The sequence below is a fragment of the Etheostoma spectabile genome, chromosome 18 (genome assembly GCF_008692095.1).
Source record: "Etheostoma spectabile isolate EspeVRDwgs_2016 chromosome 18, UIUC_Espe_1.0, whole genome shotgun sequence".
In the NCBI taxonomy this organism is placed as follows: domain Eukaryota; kingdom Metazoa; phylum Chordata; class Actinopteri; order Perciformes; family Percidae; genus Etheostoma; species Etheostoma spectabile.
The window spans coordinates 14,933,999-14,951,103 of record NC_045750.1 but is presented as its reverse complement, the minus strand read 5'-3'; the positions used below and the strand labels follow the sequence as shown (position 1 = coordinate 14,951,103).

The window sequence follows — 17,105 nt, the reverse complement described above, 5'->3', positions numbered from 1 at the left end:
CATGGAAGTAGTTCCTCTGTAGATTATGGTGAACTAGTGTGTGTTGTAGCAGTGTTTGCCATTGAAAACAAGCTAGCATGCTAGCGCTAGCATGTGCTACGGTTAGCCACCTCCTCTCGGCTAGTGACGTAGAAAGCCTTACAGATTTTAAACAGCTCACCCGGAGACTGAAGGCAGAGGACATTCAGATACCCGTATCTCACTCAAAACAGCATGGCTAGTTTTTTCCCAAGATTGTATGCATGTGAAAGCCTCAGAGATAACACCCCAAATCCCAGAAAAAGTGTTTTTTTTCATAATATGAGCACTTTAACATAGCAGAGTAAAGTAGCGCAAAGATTAAACATCATGGCCATTCCTATACATTTCTCCAAACATGTATTCTGTATGTATATCTAGTTACATACAAACTTAAAATAAATTGTTTTGAATAACTACAAAACACTCTAAAAAACTGAATAAAACTAAGCTAAATAAAACCAAATAGAAAATTTAAAAAAAAAACATAAGCTTGATGTCCAGTGGATCAACACTGTAGTATGAGTGCAGCAAATCAATTCAGCGCATTGATAATTAAGACACCCAGGTAGTAGTTACACAGGGTCTGAAATTAAAGTATGTAGTAAAGAAAGTTTTTTTTTTAAGTCTGCCACTTTTGAAATCTATGCGCTAAATGAAGATGATTTGGGTCCTTTAGACACTGTTTATGTAAAGAAAGTTGCCGTTTATGGTCCGATACATTTACACAAAAAACATTACATGCATGGTAAATATAAGCGTTTGAATTACACACTTAGGGAGTCGAGTTTTTCGGGGGTTGGATTGTGTACACAAGCATGTCGTACATGAATGTGCCCATCTACGTGCAAAAGTATACCATCAATAAATCTAAATTCATACACAGAATATTTAGCTTGAACAAGCAATAAAACTGAGAAAAAAAATCACCGTGGCAATTGTTTTTATTTTATTGTTCTTCGTGGTCGGGAAGCACAGGGAAGACTTGTTTTTGCCTCCAGGGCCGAGGTTAATGCTGGAGGGCTTGAGGAGCTGCAGCTTTTATTCATGGTCAAACTAAAACCTACTCTGTACATTTACTAACACAACACAACTTTACCCCCCCCCCCCTTCCTCGCTACACACTGAGGCATTCCTTCACATGAATTTGATATGTGAGCTAGTGCGGTTGATACAGAAATGAGTGAGCATGACGGGTGCTAATTTTGGATCAGGGGTGCCATTTAAAGGTTTAATGGCAGGATAGTGATACAGAGTAGTGGAACTGGAGAATACTGTGTACTGTTCATGTGTAGTCCATCATGATAAGTGATAAAAAGGTGGTGAAATTATCAACCGTATCCTTTTGGCCAAAGGTACAATTGGCGTACATATCTGAATTTAATATCTTTAAAGCTATAGTGCGTAGTTTCTGTCTCCCCCATGAGAATTGGGAATTCTAAGTAATGACCACTGTAGTTGCATCCACATGATGAAAGTCTTCCGTAATCGCGCACACGCCCCCACCCCCTTGTTGTAGCCAAGGACAACACGGCGGTTTAAAAAAAATATATATGATGGACCCTTCAGAAGAGGTAATTATTTTCACTCGAGTTCCAGCGTGTTCTAAACACAGCCAAACTGAGAAATAGAAAGAGAGTTTTGTGAGTCTAAAAGTCTTAATTAGCTTTGTATCAGCTCATTTGGCAATGGCTTAAATGTAAAGGACGTTCATTAATATCAAAAAGTTACCCTGTCAAGCTTTAAACTGAGAAGCCGGGAGTGGACCAGAGATAATACATTGCCTGTCCGATTCCAGGCCGTCTATAAAAACTTTAAAAAGACATACCTCATAGCTGCCGGTGGTGTAGTTGAGTTTGCTGAGGGTAGTCTGGTAACGGTAGGGCATGTCAGTACGACGACTGAAGAAGACCAATGCACTGGCATTTTTGGACAGGGGGCGCCAGAACACCTGAATTTGACTCTTCTCCTGGCAGAAAGAAAGGGACAAGAAATTGTGAATAATGACACAACAAATGACAAGACATGTATATCCAGCTGGGTTCAAAATTAGCACCATCTACCAGCCAAATGCTGGTAAAATATGCAATAGACTGGTAGATTTGCTTCACTCAGCAGCCAAAAAAACTACGGTAATATATTGAGTGGCTTGTAAAATTTGAAAATTTACTATTCAATTTAGCTGGTGGACAAAAAGTGAATTTCGAATCCCATGTACTGTGTGTGAACAACAGAGGATATAAACAGAATTAAATACAGAAGTCAAAACCCTAACCAGCTAATTTCTGTTTATTTTTTTCTTCATCTTGATCACTTGCAAGAAGCAGCGAGATCCATGCAAAAGGGAGTCACCGTTAGAATGCGCCTTCCTTGGATGCCCATGGCGTCCTGGTTGATGCTGATGGCCATTTTGTTCTGGAGGATGCTGCGGGCCCCGCTGCTGACGGTGCGCAGGTCATTGGACATGAAAAGAGGAGCAGCCATGATGGCCCACAGAGCCATCTGAGCCCGAGACTGCTCCATGCTGAGGCCGAAGTCGCCAGCAATCAGCTGTGGAGGTCAACATCACACAATCAACGAAGATGAAATAAGATTTTATACTTGTAGCACTTTTTTAAAACTATGGGTCTTTTTCTTTTACATGTAGCATTGGTGCATTCTAACCTCACTGACAGACCATGTAGTACATAGAAGGCAGTAAATATGTAAAATAAATAAATAATGCAAGTTATTTTGTCTGTTGAACTGACCATGTCAGGGTCATTCCACTGTCCAGGACCAGCTGCAGGTATCAGGACATCCTGGTTTTCAAAGAACCAGTCAATAATGTTCAGGACACTGTCCCAAGAGTCCTGGATGTCGCCATAGTTACGCCACAGGTTGCAGATCTCGCCCAGCTGAGTGTAGTTTACCTGAAAACGTATATCAGTTTCACAAATGTGTAAAAATATAATCTGTGGATTTAAAGTATTAGAACATAGTCCTGACACCAGCGTCTAATTCCACTGGGGGGAAACAATCTTTTCAGTGACGACATGAGTTATGTAAAATTGTCGGGCCTAAATCTTTAGGTGGATGATATAAACGTTGACACATCCTGATTATACCTTAGGTGGCAGGCCACCCTGGTAGGCGGGCCAACTGCAGGAATAGCCAATGGGACGGCCAGTAGCATTTAAAGCCTTTGACATGAGAGGGTAACCTGTTCAAGTGAGGAACAAGAGTCAAATTACGTCAGCAACATCTCAGTAACAACAGTGTTAAAGTCCCTTCCTCCTTTCTTACCTTTCTCTTGCTCTGTGGCATTAGAATAACAGCCGTCAAACTTAAACATATCCACCTCCCAGTCAGCGAACGTCTGAGCGTCTATCTCGATCTTGTCCAGTGTTGTGCCGGGGTAGCCCCCGCAGGTGTGTGTGCCCATGTCCCCGTAGATGCCCAGCTTGAGACCCCTGTCATGCATGTAGCGTGCCAGTTTTTGGATGCCTCCTGGAAATCTGAGGCAGAGTGAGGAGGAAGAAGGGCAGTTATAATTTTACGCCTCTACTGATACATTTACCCTATCTTTGCACTTGAATAGTGAAACTCTGAATCAGAAAAGTATACAGTTGTTTGTTTAAGATGAGTAGTGTGATTTATTTTTGTGTTTTGTGATTTTTTCATCACTATTTTGACTTCCACCTCCCAGCGAGATGAAAATAAAGGAGAAACTATTGCCTGTATCATCTTTATGCTGATGCCGCATTCATAGAGTATACACCGCACACAAGTTAAAAGTACTACTAATGTTCTTTGTTAGTCACATGATTGCTTCACTGTCACATTGTAATCATCTTGTTTAATTGTTTTATTGACTTACAGGCTTAAAGGTTACAGATTAATGTTTGCACTGAGGTGCAACAGCTTCTGTGTGTGTGTGTGTGTGTGTGTGTGTGTGTGTGTGTGTGTGTGTGTGTGTGTTTGTGTATATACTTAACCATTACCTTTTAGGGTCAGCCTGCAGCCGTCCCTTCGCGTCCCTCTTCATGGAGGACCAGCAGTCATCTATGTTCACGTAGACGTAGCCAAGTTCCCTCCAGCCGTCCTCTGAGAGTCTGTCTGCCATGTCCATGAACAGATTCTCACTGAAGGGAAGACAGAAATGTCTCATTAGAAGGTGGAATGGAGCCTGTGAAGCTCTGTAAAGCTGATGGGGAGCTGCAGGTCTTATTGTTTTCAAATCCACACCTATACTGAAACAGGATGTTGGTAGTTCATTACGCCTGAAGCATTACCCTGATTGGATGTTAGGAATGTTGGTCCACGCCCTTTATTTCAAAATGATACCTCAAATAGTAGCACACAAGGGCCAGTTGATTCAAATGGAGCAATTTCATCATTTGAAAAAGTTGGTGACAGTGAAAAAACACCGGTTTCTAAAGAGAAGCTCAAGTGAGATCCCAGTGATATATGCATATTAATATGATGTGATATATGCTTGCCTGATGCAGTTCTTGGGGTCGTGCTCACAGTCAATGTCACAGCGGAATCGTTCCCATGCCAACCAGCCCATCGGAGGGGTCCTCATCACTCCATTGTCGAGGGCGAAGGTGGCCACAAAGAGCGCCGACGCAAACAGAAGCACCGCCAAATGCATTCCTGCAGAAGAAAGAAACATGAAGTTAAATCAGGCGTCAGTGCTGTCCTCTGGGTGACATCTTCGGGTGAAGGTGTTCCAACCGTACACAAATGTCTTTAACATACAAGGTTGGGGCTGTCTCTGTGTATTTTTATTTTTTATTGAACATTTAAAAAAATACTACAAACATAAGCATAAAAATTCTTGTATTCTCATACATTCAATTAAATATCCCTGAATGAATATAATAACAATAACATTCCACCTTGAAGACAAGGAAATACATAGATACAAACGGGTAACTAAAAAAACTAAAAAAGGATTAGGAGGGATTAATTAATTAATAAAATTAAATATATGATCAAACATAAATCATAAATTTAAAACCCAAGCACATAAAAATCTCAAAAATAACAGAGCAAAGACCTTATGATCCAAACTTATGAGACCAAAATTCAAAACAGCAATACCTTAGAAAAAAACGACACTTGTCTTTTTTGCAATCCTGCTAGACTGCATTTTTCTTAGTGAACAGAAAATCAACTTAGTCACTTGACCAACAAAGGAGTGCTTACTATTTCTTCATTTACTAAAGTGAAGATGATATTCACCCAGAAGTAGAATTATATTTATAATGTCAGAAACAACATTCAGATTATCCATCTAATAGAGAATATGAGCGATATCAAGCATTGGAATGTCATCAATCTTCACCAAAGTTTCTGTGTATTTATGTACTGCATTACCTGCAGCAAAACCACCTAACCATATACAGTGGCTTGCATACGTTTACACACCCATGCTAAAGTTGATTAAAAAGAGGAATAAAATAACATCTTTTGGAAATTAACCTTAATGCCTTAATTAAAAAAAGAAATGGGAAAATCCAACCTTTTAAAGGACACCAATTTTCTTTGTGAATGAATAATATAAGGTAAATAAATAAATGTTCTTCCTTAAAATACACAGGGCATAAGTATACACACTCCTATGTTAAATTCCCATAGAAGCAGGCACATTTTTATTTTTAAAGGCCAGGTATTTCATGGATCCAGGATACTATGCATCCTGATACAGTTCCCTTGGCCTTTGGAATTAAAATAACCCCCTCATCACATACCCTTCACCATACATAGAGATTGGCATGGGGAACTTTCCATAAAATCATCTTTCAATGCAAATCAAACCAGCTATTAGGCTAACTGAAATAACACCACGTATGGTGAAGGGTATGTGATGATGGGGTCATTCCAAAGGCCAAGGGAACTGTATCAGGATGCATAGTATCCTGGATCCATGAAATAACTGGCCTTTAAAAATAAAAATGTGCCTGCCTCTATGGGAATTTAACATAGTGGTGTGTATACTTATGCCCCCTTGTATTTTAAGGAAGAACATTTATTTATTTACAATACATTATTCATTCAGAAAGAAAATTGTTGTCATTAAAAGGTTGGATTTTCCTAACTATTTTTGAATTAAGGCATTGAGATCAATTTCCAAAATATGTTTATTTATTCCTCTTTTTAATCAACATTAGCATGGGTGTGTAAACTTATGCAAGCCACTGTCCTTTGTCAGAGCATTTTCACTAAAGCTGCTTTCTATTACAGCCAGCCCATGATTACTGTCAATGTATATTATGATGAGTAACACAAAAGACGGATGATCTAAACACACATGCACCTCCTGAGTGTCACCTGACTGGGTGTGACAGAAAGCAGCAACAACCTGCCAGGTGACTTCTCCTACTGACACAGTCCTAAAGGCTACATTTAGAACCCAGAACTTATTACAGACAACATAAAGTTCTTACAACATGGCAGACAGAATGCATGTTGAAATAAACCTGCCTAACATAAGTTATGATTTCTGTGACATTAAATGTACATGGCACTATATAACTATTATAAAGTAACTTAGTGCCCAAACGTTGAAAAAAATAGATGAATTGTGGTTGTTATGAGAAAAGAACACAATGTTTGCTAGCATACATAATTTAACATCGTGAAAAGATTTCAACGCAGCGTTACTCACCTAGACTGAGGGACCTATTCTGACCGGCGGAAGGAAGATGGAGGAGCATGTGCTAAAGTCTTCTCAAATCCCTGCTTTTATCTTATTCTTCCTCCTCCTCTTCTTCCTTTACTCCCCCTCCTACTTCTTCTTGTTTTTCTGCTCTCTTATGGCTTTACTTCGCTCAGGCTTTTGAACAAACCCCGTGATACGCATCCTCTCCGACCTAGCGAAGAAACCAAGGGAGCCGCTCCAATCGGAAAGGAAACTACAGTCACGTGGCCGCGGATCAGTCAGCTGACTGCAGAGCAGGAAGTTAGAGGGGGACGCGTCCCAATAATCATTTTTACTCGCCTCGATTCCTTCCTTTCAATTAGTCTTTGCCCTTTTCCACTTTGTCCTTGCAAATAACTTTCCCTCACAACAATGAGTGACAGAGAGCTACATTTGCGTTTTTCATGGTGTTGGATTATGTCATTAGTGGCCTATTATAGAACTTGTGGCGCCACTTTGAAGGCACCATTTATAATTTTATAGCCTACTGTTTATTAAATTTGTTATAAAGGGTTTATCAACTGTTAATGTTAACGAATATTAATGTTTATAGATCAATTATAAGACATAAATAAGAACACTTTTGAGTTGCCAGGTTGTGGAAAATCCACCTCGGGCATGGCACTATTTTCAACTGTTGTTATTGACTTTTACATTAACAGCAACAATGCCAGAAACTACTGACCTCAATCAGTCCCACCGGTTTGTGGTAGGCTGTTAAAGGTATCCAGGAAGGGTTGTCATAGAGCCCTGATTAAGATATCTTACCACCTTTCATTTTAAATGAGCTACTTCTCTGATCCACCAGGCACATGGGAGCGGAGCCCGATCCTTCCATCAGGAAGGAAGCAAATGCAAGGGAGTTAGATTGTTAAATTGAAAGGGATATTCCCTCTGGAGCCACACCAAATTCTCTAGGATTAGGTGGAAAAAGGAATTCATCCAGCAGGCCAGTAAATCATGAATTACAGCATATAGACCCTTTATAAATGTTTTCTGACTACAAAGTGGTACCCCAATGTTTTTACTTTGATCTGGATAAAAACTGCAGCCACCTAATTGCTGGTAATCTAGTGCATATGTATGTACAACAATGCACAATGCAAATGAGTCTTGTAGCCTACGTAAAAGCCAAAGCAGGCCGATGTGCACTTCCAAACAGCAACAAACAAACAGAATACATGGTTAAAGAATAGCTGAAATTAAAGCAATCGTAATGAAACAAAGCCCTTTAAACCACAACTAGAGAAATGTAGGTAATGTTATAAAGTAAAGAACTTATAACTATTCTAGGAAAATGCAAACCTGTAAAGCTCTTAGAAGCTGAACTGAAACAGTCACATCCTAATAAAGTTACGTGTCAAAACAGATGCTGAGAGTGCAATACGTTCATATGGTTCATTGAGATCAAAGCAACGCCTTTAAAACATGTTTCGCTGACCTTTGTACAGGAAGCGCAGTAAAAGCAAAATCCAGTCATGTGTTTCTGAGTGACTCAAGATTTTCATGGCTATGTCAACTATGTGATCAGTATGTGTGTGTGTGTGTGTGTGTGTGTGTGTGTGTGTGTGTGTGTGTGTGTGTGTGTGTGTGTGTGTGTGTGTGTGTGTGTGTGTGTGTGTGTGTATGTGTGTGTGTGTGTGTGTGTTGATTTGTCTGTGGTACAAAGAGGTGTCTTTGCCATACAAACAGGGGCTCCAGCACTGGTGGAAGAAATACTCAGATCATATAAAAATTAGTGACAGGAGCCTTATCAGCAAAATGTAATTAAAGTATTGAAGGTAAAAGTGTTTGTTCTGCAGTATGGCCCATGCAACCTGTACATAGCCACACTACTTATATTTCTTTATTTATATTTCTACTCTGACATTTATATACTCTTGCAACTGTAACACTACGCAACTGTATGCTAACTAAAGTATTTCTGATTCTGATTCTGATATATTGTTATACAACATTAGATTGTTGGTGCTGATATATCAATGTGTAAGTTGCATTTTACTGTTGTAGCTGGTTTCTCTTTGATCAGATGGGATCTCCGTCATAGCAGAACAAAGCAGAGTTCAGTAAGAGGTGCACTAAGACCGTAAAAAAGAAGTTATTTTAACTATTCCAAATGGATTCCAAACTCTTTTCATATTACCACCTGAATTCATTTTTTTTTCTTATTAAGAAACAATAACAGCAACAAAACAAGTGTGCATGCATGCATTGCAATAGGTTCACACATCAAATCCCCCCTCCCCCCCCCATACTGGACCCATTCCGGTTTGCATACTGAGCCCAATGGTCCACAGAGGATGCAACGTGCTGTGCCCTACACCCAGCCCTCACTCACCTGGACACAAAGGGCTCATATGTGAGAATGTTGCTCATAGACCGCATTCCACATTCCACACCATAATCCCACAGCAACTCATCTGCAAACTAGACCAGCAGGGGCTCAACACCTCACTATGCAACTGGCTGTTGGACTTCCTCAGCGAGAGCCGGAGGCCGCAAGCAGTAAGAGTCAGCAACAACACCTCAAGCAGCATCACACTGAGCACAAATCACATGGTGAAGTCGGACAACACAACTCTGGTTGAAAAGCAACGACAGCCATCCCACACACAGTCTCTACAGCCTCCTGCCCTCGGGGAGGAGAGAAGACTCGGACTCTGAAGTTGCTGTTTCTTTTCATGCATAGCATCTTTTTGCACAAAAACATTGGACTCTGAAGTTGCTGCTCTTGCATTGTCGTATTTTTGCGTATTTTCCCCTCTTCCACAACACATCATTAAAACTGCTCGTGCCTTTTTTTTGTCTTGTGATCTTGTCTTGTGATGTTGTTGCTGTTTATAGTTTTAGTGTTAGGAAAAATGTCCCTATCTGTTGAGCACTTTTGTTTTTTACTCTTGTGGTAAGACTGTCTTGTATTATCTGTTGTGCATTTTTCTTCAGGAATTTTCAATTCCCCTGCATGTCTAGTGTATGGGAAGGAATTGACAGTAAAGCTGACTTGGCTTATACTGTGGTTGTGAATACTGTGTGTGATATGTGAGCTGCTAGCCTCTGTAAAACCTGCAAAGATGATGAGTGGTTAGAATTGTTTAGGCCAAACCTTTATATTTTGGAAGGAGATCTCTCTATCACAGCATTTATTTCCAACTGTGTTGAATAGGCTGTACAGAACACTACCACACAATCATACATTACTGTTTTTCCTGGTTGGTTCTGCCCTCTGTAGGTGAAAAGTGGCATCGAAGGAAGAGGTGGAGCCTATGGCTGTGCCTAAGCTAGACAAGCCACAAGCAGCCATGGCAGAAACAAGCCTGGGTAAGATGACTTCAGAAATACATAGGAAACTAAATGTGTTAAACTTGAGATATTTAAGGCTCTACCAGACATCCGTACAGCTGATTAAATTAGCTGCATAGATGACTCAGAGTTGATGTCTGAACAGAATCTAAAAGGAGCAGCCAAGTCACAGAGTTGCTGATGTGAGACCTAAAATGATCCAGAGTACAGACAGAGCATAGATTTGGTTTGTTTTTTTGTGCAAGGAATCGACCGCTCTGATGCAGGTGTGTATGTAGCTAGACGGTCTGTTGAAATGTTTGTTATGTTTTCGTAGTTCAGACAGGCTTCCTGGTTTTAAGTTTCAGGCATGCACCCATTCCAGTGGTTTCACTTTCCTCTTAAAGTGACAGGAGCAGGTCATAACATGTGGAGAATAGTCTGTGCGTACTATAGTAAAAGTAGCAATACTACAACATAAAAGTACTCCATTACAAGTGAAAGCCCTGCATATGAAATGTAGTTAATACAAGTACACATGTTTTATATAAATACATTATGAAAAATACTTTATTACTATACATATGTAATGAAATTATTACAGATTTGTTAATATATAAAGCAGCAGGTTGTGCTCATTTTAAAGGTTTTATATTTGGGTAGTTTGATTTATAACTTTTGTATTTTATAACATGATTTATTATATAAATCTAAGTAACTGTCGGATAAATGTAGCGGGGTAACAAGTACAATATTTACATCTGAAATGAAAACCCTTTTAGTTGTATGCTATATAATAATATAAAATGATAATAATCCTGATTATTTAAATAGCACTTTGTGAATAGATAGTGCTTTACAAAGGGCAGGCATGAAGAAAAGAATTCAACAGAAAATTTTAAAAAGTTGATCAAAAAGTAAATAAATAAAATAAATACATAAATAATAAGTAATAATAATAATAAACACTGTGGATTAAGCCCCTAGAACCCAGTATCCTACATTTCCCATAATGCAACTCCTATATTTTGATACACTTGCCACAGTATGTAATTTAGGATTTCTGTTAAAAATGTAAAAAGAAAAAAAAGTACCGATGACATCATTAAGATTATTTTCTCAGGTTTTAGAAAGCTCCCTCCAGAGCCTCAGCAGACATTATATATCTCAGGCTGCGTAGTACTCCCCATTAAGGGTAAACTTAACTTCCTCTGTAAAATTGTTGTTGGTATTGAAGTAAATGTACTTAGTTACTTCCAACCAGTAGTGACTCAAAGAGAATACTTTTTACATTATTACATCCTTGTGTCCAGGTGTTTTTGGTGTTGTGACGACAACCCTCCAAAGTGCAGCAGCAGGTTTTGCTTTTGGGGAAGCTGTGCTCTTCGCAGTGGAGCCCACGCTGACCGAAGACGGCGTCCTGCTGACTGCTGCGACTCTGGCTGCTGGACGAGCCGGTTCCACAGGTGTCGGGGTGGTGACGGCATGCCTCGTGTTCACCTCAGTGCTCCTTTCTCTGGGAAGTGGTTTTCTCCTCGCTGCCATGGTGATGAAGCTGCTGACCAACGTTGGAGTGAGGTTGCCGTGGTTAGCGGAGGCCACAACAGGAGCCTCTGTTGTGGTGGGAGCTGTCACTACAGGAGTGTTAGCAAGCGTTCTTCCACCATGGATATATATCGCTGCCCAAGGCGTTCTGGTCCTTGTAGTCTACTCTTACTCCAATATTAACGACATGACCAAAGCTCTGTTAATCATCTTTACCACTCTGTACCTCAGTGTCGTATACGGCAGAATGGGTGTGATGGTTGGACTCTTCGTCGTGGGATTGACCATCTCTGTTCTTTGTGCCCTACGAAAGGCTCTGACAGAGAGGATGACACAAAGACCAAAGTCTAAAACCGGGTGCAAACTTTTAGAGAGGATATTCTTCTACTCTGTTTTTGTGGGGATGCTTGGATTTTCAGTGGGTTTGGGTGCAGGTGAAGCAGGAGAAGGGTCTGAAGCAGAGGTGGTTTTGATGCTGCAGTCGGTCCTCTGGGTGGCGTTTCTGTCTGCAGGGCTGCTAGGGGCTGGCCTGGGAACAGTGGCCATGGTCGGGCTGGGGCCAGAGGTGGCTGGAAAGGTCGCTGTGGGAGCTGCTATACTATCATCAGTTTCCCTGAGAGCCATTCTGCAATGGAGCTTTTCTCTGGGGACCCGAAGCAGCATTGGTGGAACGTTAGGAGCTGCTACAGCTGCAGGAGTGTCGCTCGGAGCTGCAAGTGTCGCAGCAAAACAGGCGTTTGGGTCTAGAAACTCAACTTTAGCAGCTTTAGGTTCAGTTGTTGTTGGTGCAATTCTGGCTATGCAAGGTGTAGCACTGAAAGCGACTCTCCTGACAACATCAGAACTTCTAACAATCCCCCTTGTTGCAGTGGGGGCCTTTGTTCTTGGTGCACCAAAGAGCCCGTTCCACACTCAGGTAAAGCTACAAAGGGGACTGCTCTCGGGGCCAGAGCTAATTAAAGGAATCGGCATGGAGACGGTCACCGCAGCAGCAGCCCCTATCGGAGCCGGGGCACTCGGGGCTGCAGTGCTGGGTACCGCAGCCCTGGGGAGACTGGGGACTGTGGGAGTTCTGGTGGCTATATTGTTGGCGTTGGGAAGTGCTCTTAGTGGCATGATAGGAAAACCAGCGCCGACAACAAACGCACACAGAGAGTGATTAAAGCCTGGGTTCAGATTTCTGTCTCCGCCTGAACACAAGGCCAGGCACTAACAAAGAGTGTATATGTGTTTATGTTAAGTAGATTGATGTGATTGCATTATTGCACGTCTACACTGGCATACAAGTTATAACACCTTTAAAATTTGACAAATCTAATTTTTCAAATCAATTCTAATTCAAAAGCGCAGACAATTGTCATAAACATGTTTTATTGTGGCTACTAGTGTTGAATAAAATGGATGATAAAAGTTATCCAAGCATGTGTTTTAGTATTTATTCACTAAAATATGAAAATCTCCGTACTGATTACTGTAAGACACTTGGGGGGTAAAACCTATTGAATGCCAAAATAGCTGTAATGATCCCTTTTGCTCACCTTTTCCTACCAGCATTGCCACATTTTCCCAAGAGGTGATTGCCATTTGCCAGTTACTTTGGTTTCATCTTAGCAACAGTAACTGAAGACTAGAAAAAGGAGGGGGAGTGGGAGGAGAGAGAAGCAAAGACTAACAGAAGACTGAAGAGCATCTTGGAGTAGAGTCTGTTTTGCAGACGATTAAGAAAAATATAGACTCATAAATCAAAATAACATTTCCTGCCTATATATAGATTCATATTAGCCTTTCTGAAAAGATTATATGTTGCATGCAAATGGATATCCGCCCGTGGCTCAGGGTTTTGTTGGTCTACCATGGCAGCACACTGGACTGCAGCTTCATGAACAAAGAAGTTTTTTCCACTGAAACAGCCTGGGGACAGAGAAGCAGCTCCAAGGCTGTTAGAAGCTCTGAGAATCTAATATGCTTCTAAGGAACTGTTTGGCGCCATAAAATGAAAAAAAAAACATGGTAATCGTTTTGAAAGGTAAGAACATTTCTATGGTGGATAAAGCCAATAGTAAAAGTCATTGGAACACTCTGGGATGTAATTAGTTCCTGCACTTTGTTTTTCATTGAGTTGGATTGATTTTTGCAAGGACAAGAAAATCAATCCAATTGTAATTATCTTTATTAATAGAACAAAGATGGGCAGCAGCCCAACTTTTCCATGGATTTTGGCATTCTGCGCACTTCAGGATTAATGTAGGCCTACACAAGTATTACTTTATGAACCTTAATTGAAGCAACATGTCTCTAAACCGGGTCCGTACAACAGATAAAGAGCAATCTGCAGAGTACTCATTGGAGTATTCAGTTCAAGTTCCCAGTGATCCAGGTCATGGAGCAGGCCATGGAGCGGGTCGGACGCGTGAAGTGGCCGTGCTCCAGTCGAGCTGCTGCCGCTGCCTGCCGTGCGCAATGCGCCTCACTTTTGCGCCAGAATCACTGGAGAGAATTTACCAGAACTACTTCTGCCAACAGAGACAAGAGAACATGCTCGTGCTGGTGATGTTTGCTGCTCTTTTCAACAGCTTCATCATCATCATGTGCGCAGTGGTGTACACTGAGGACAAACTGGCGATGCTGGTGGTCGCAGCTGTGGCTCTGGCTGCGGACGTGGTGCTCTACGCGCTGTCTTGGCGACAGAAGCTCCCTGCATCGCCAGTCTCACGCAGAGCAGTGCCGTACATACTGTGGCTGATGATCACCGTCCACGTTTTATGTTACATTTTCCTGAACTGCAAGCGTTTCCCCCATGCCAGTGACTCTGTGGGCTGGCAGGTCTTTTTCAGTTTCTCCAGCTTTCTGACACTGCCGCTGAACATGGTGCCGCTGCTCCTGCTCACAGCCCTCTCCTGTGGGACATACACCCTGGTCCTGGGGCTGACCGTGGCTCAAAGTTTTGAGACCAACATGCAGGAGCCCATGCTGGCAAGACAGGTAATTATGGCCTAAACGACAAAGCACCTGTAACTTAGGTTGTCACGTGTGGAGGTGTGTGCGGTGTCCACGCTGTAGGGCATTATGGTCACAAGCCCAAAATGTTGGGAACCATTACTTAACCCTCATGTTGTCCTCGGGTCAAATTGACCCCTTTTCCTACATCAATGTTCTTTTTAACTACCCAATTGTAATGACCCAAAATAACATGATTGATTCCACACAACGCTCTTTGGCAAGTACAAATCTCTACTTTCATTCATTTGGGGGTGTCTTATTTTATTTCAATTATTATAGAATTCGGAGAAAAAAATCGAATTGAGTAAAAGTTGACATATTCCAGTCTGTGATTATCCATCAACATACATTACTTTAATTGTAGTCTAAATAGTTCCTAATTTCTGCTTTTATAACTCAAACATTATGTATAATTTCCTAAAAAAGAGGTTTATTGACCATAAATTCCAAAAATAACTGTAAAACTAAAGTTAATAAGTTAGTGTTACGTAGTGTTGAAAACGTCAAAAAAGTGACAAACATTGAAAAAAGTGTTGAAAAAGGGGACTAAATGTATGATAAATGGTTGATTAAAAAGCGTCAACAAAAGTGTTGACTTTTAATTTTGACAGGAAGACAACACAAGGGTTAAGGGAGTAATTATACTATCCAGGTGATGTGGGGCCTTGATTCAGATTTGCCAGAATAAAATGCAGTTGTTTGATTCTGTTCACTAAATGTGTTATGTGCATGTAACCTAACGTCTTTTTAGTGCAACACAATTCAATAGGCTCTCATCACGACATGTGAAAGGGAAATTGGTCATATTTTCAAAATAATTTGTAATAATAATTGAATTACGCTATACTTATTCCCCCCCAAAAAATGAATATGTTGATAGCCAGTCACTGCTTGTGTTGCTTGACCCATCTCCAGGATGTGAATTATATATAATCATAACAAAGAATTTGCATTTGTTGAGCCTGCACCTGTTTGTGCCATATTTTCCAGAAATTGTTTTCCCTAGAACAGTTGACTAAATCTGTTAGAAATGTTTGATACGTATATTTAATACATATACAGTCTCTGAATCCGGAGAATGGATCCGGAAACTCCAATATACAATTTAAAAGTTGATGTGCAGAATCTGAGAATAACAAACAGTGGTGACAAATAGATAGTGTGAGGAAACTAACCACCACACGTATAGTATATACAAACGCTTATCCTTTCTCCCTCTCTGCAGCTCCTAGCCAACGTGATGCTGTACCTGTGCGCAGCCACAGTGGGTGCGATGTCGTACTACATGGCGGACAGGAAGTACAGGACAGCATTTTTGGAGGCCCGTCAGTCTCTAGAGGTCAAACTCACGCTGGAGGAGCAGAGCACCCAGCAGGTAATTGGGGGCACACACAAACACACACACACACACACACACACACACACACACACACACACACAAAATCAAATCTATACTTTGCTTAATGAGATCATGCATTTCCTTATTTGGGGCACACACACACACAAATAAATACACACACACCACAACCACACACACCACACACACACACACACACACACACACACACACACACACACACACACACACACACACACACACATGCACGAACACACATAGAACACCCTGTGCTGCCTAATTACAGAGTGTGTTTTGCCCAGCTCGGGGCTAATAGGTTGATTAGAGAGACTTGTTTTCACCAGCGCAGCCACCGTCAGGGACCAGACAAAATAAGGTCAGCTCGGGCTCTGTGACAACTAACATAACATTTACCAAAATTGTGGAAAGACAAGATTCTATACTTTTAAAGCATGTTTACTGTATTTCATTGTTGTTTTTAGTTTCCCTTCGTGTTAAGCATCCATCTCTCTGTTGTACTCCTTTTGCAGCTCCCCTGTTCTTTCTTTATAATGAGAATGTGGTTTATGGTCCATTTGCTTAAGTTTATTGTCTATTTGAAAATATAGGGTTTCATTTGTCTCTCCCAAATATTAGGGGGAAGTGAAAAAGTGGCTGTGGCATGGATGAAGGTTTGTAGCGTGAGCCAGTGGGAGCTCTAGTTATGGATAGATGTGATTCATTTTTAGTGCAATCATATTGTGAATGAACTGGCCATGATACAGTGTTTATTCACAGCCATTTTAAGCTATTATGTATTTCTTCTCATGCCGCAAAGGCTGCCAGTATTTGAAAGTTGATGCTAATCCATAACTTTAATTTATTAAAATCAAAGATAATGTAACATATGTCTCTAATTTGTCTCATTTTTTTTCATTTCTTTCTGTGATTCTGACGGGGACAATTTGTGTAAAAAGAGAAGCAGACTTGTGAGAGTTGTATAAAGAGGGGGTTTAAAGACTAATGGTGGATACGTAGATGAGGATAGAGAGACAAAATGACAAAAAGAGAGAAGATTCAATTCCCAAAGTGTTTTTGCTCTGGGGGGGCTTGGTAGAAGACAAGAAGACCGAGCCAACCGGAACAGGTAACACCAGTTGACAGGATCTCGTGGGAATTCCTTTACTTCCTCAGTCATGCTATGTGTACACAAACACACACTCACACACACACACACAC

At 40.9% G+C, this 17,105-nt stretch overlaps 2 protein-coding genes across 5 annotated transcripts in view; one reads left to right on the top strand and one right to left on the bottom strand.

Moving 5' to 3' along the window:
• LOC116706565 (alpha-N-acetylgalactosaminidase) overlaps positions 1-6,922 on the bottom strand; it is an 8,346-nt gene extending 1,424 nt beyond the window's left edge. Inside the window, exons 1-8 of one of the 2 annotated variants that reach the window (XM_032543483.1) lie at positions 6,674-6,922; positions 4,500-4,656; positions 4,002-4,142; positions 3,304-3,515; positions 3,126-3,220; positions 2,769-2,930; positions 2,371-2,568; positions 1,847-1,987 (exon numbers count right to left, since the gene is read on the bottom strand). In XM_032543483.1, coding sequence (XP_032399374.1) covers positions 1,847-1,987; positions 2,371-2,568; positions 2,769-2,930; positions 3,126-3,220; positions 3,304-3,515; positions 4,002-4,142; positions 4,500-4,656; positions 6,674-6,722 — 1,155 coding nt within the window. In that variant the 5' untranslated portion in view covers positions 6,723-6,922. Of the gene's footprint in view, positions 1-1,846; positions 1,988-2,370; positions 2,569-2,768; positions 2,931-3,125; positions 3,221-3,303; positions 3,516-4,001; positions 4,143-4,499; positions 4,657-6,336; positions 6,410-6,673 lie in introns of those variants that run through there. The other variant, XM_032543484.1, reaches the window with a different exon arrangement.
• A 3,015-nt stretch (positions 6,923-9,937) lies between these two features.
• Positions 9,938-17,105, top strand: part of LOC116706561 (adenylate cyclase type 3) — a 14,533-nt gene continuing 7,365 nt past the window's right edge. The window contains exons 1-3 of one of the 3 annotated variants that reach the window (XM_032543476.1): positions 9,938-10,024; positions 11,299-14,512; positions 15,756-15,905. In XM_032543476.1, coding sequence (XP_032399367.1) covers positions 13,820-14,512; positions 15,756-15,905 — 843 coding nt within the window. In that variant the 5' untranslated portion in view covers positions 9,938-10,024; positions 11,299-13,819. Of the gene's footprint in view, positions 10,273-11,298; positions 14,513-15,755; positions 15,906-17,105 lie in introns of all 3 variants that reach the window. The other 2 variants (XM_032543477.1, XM_032543478.1) reach the window with 2 other exon arrangements.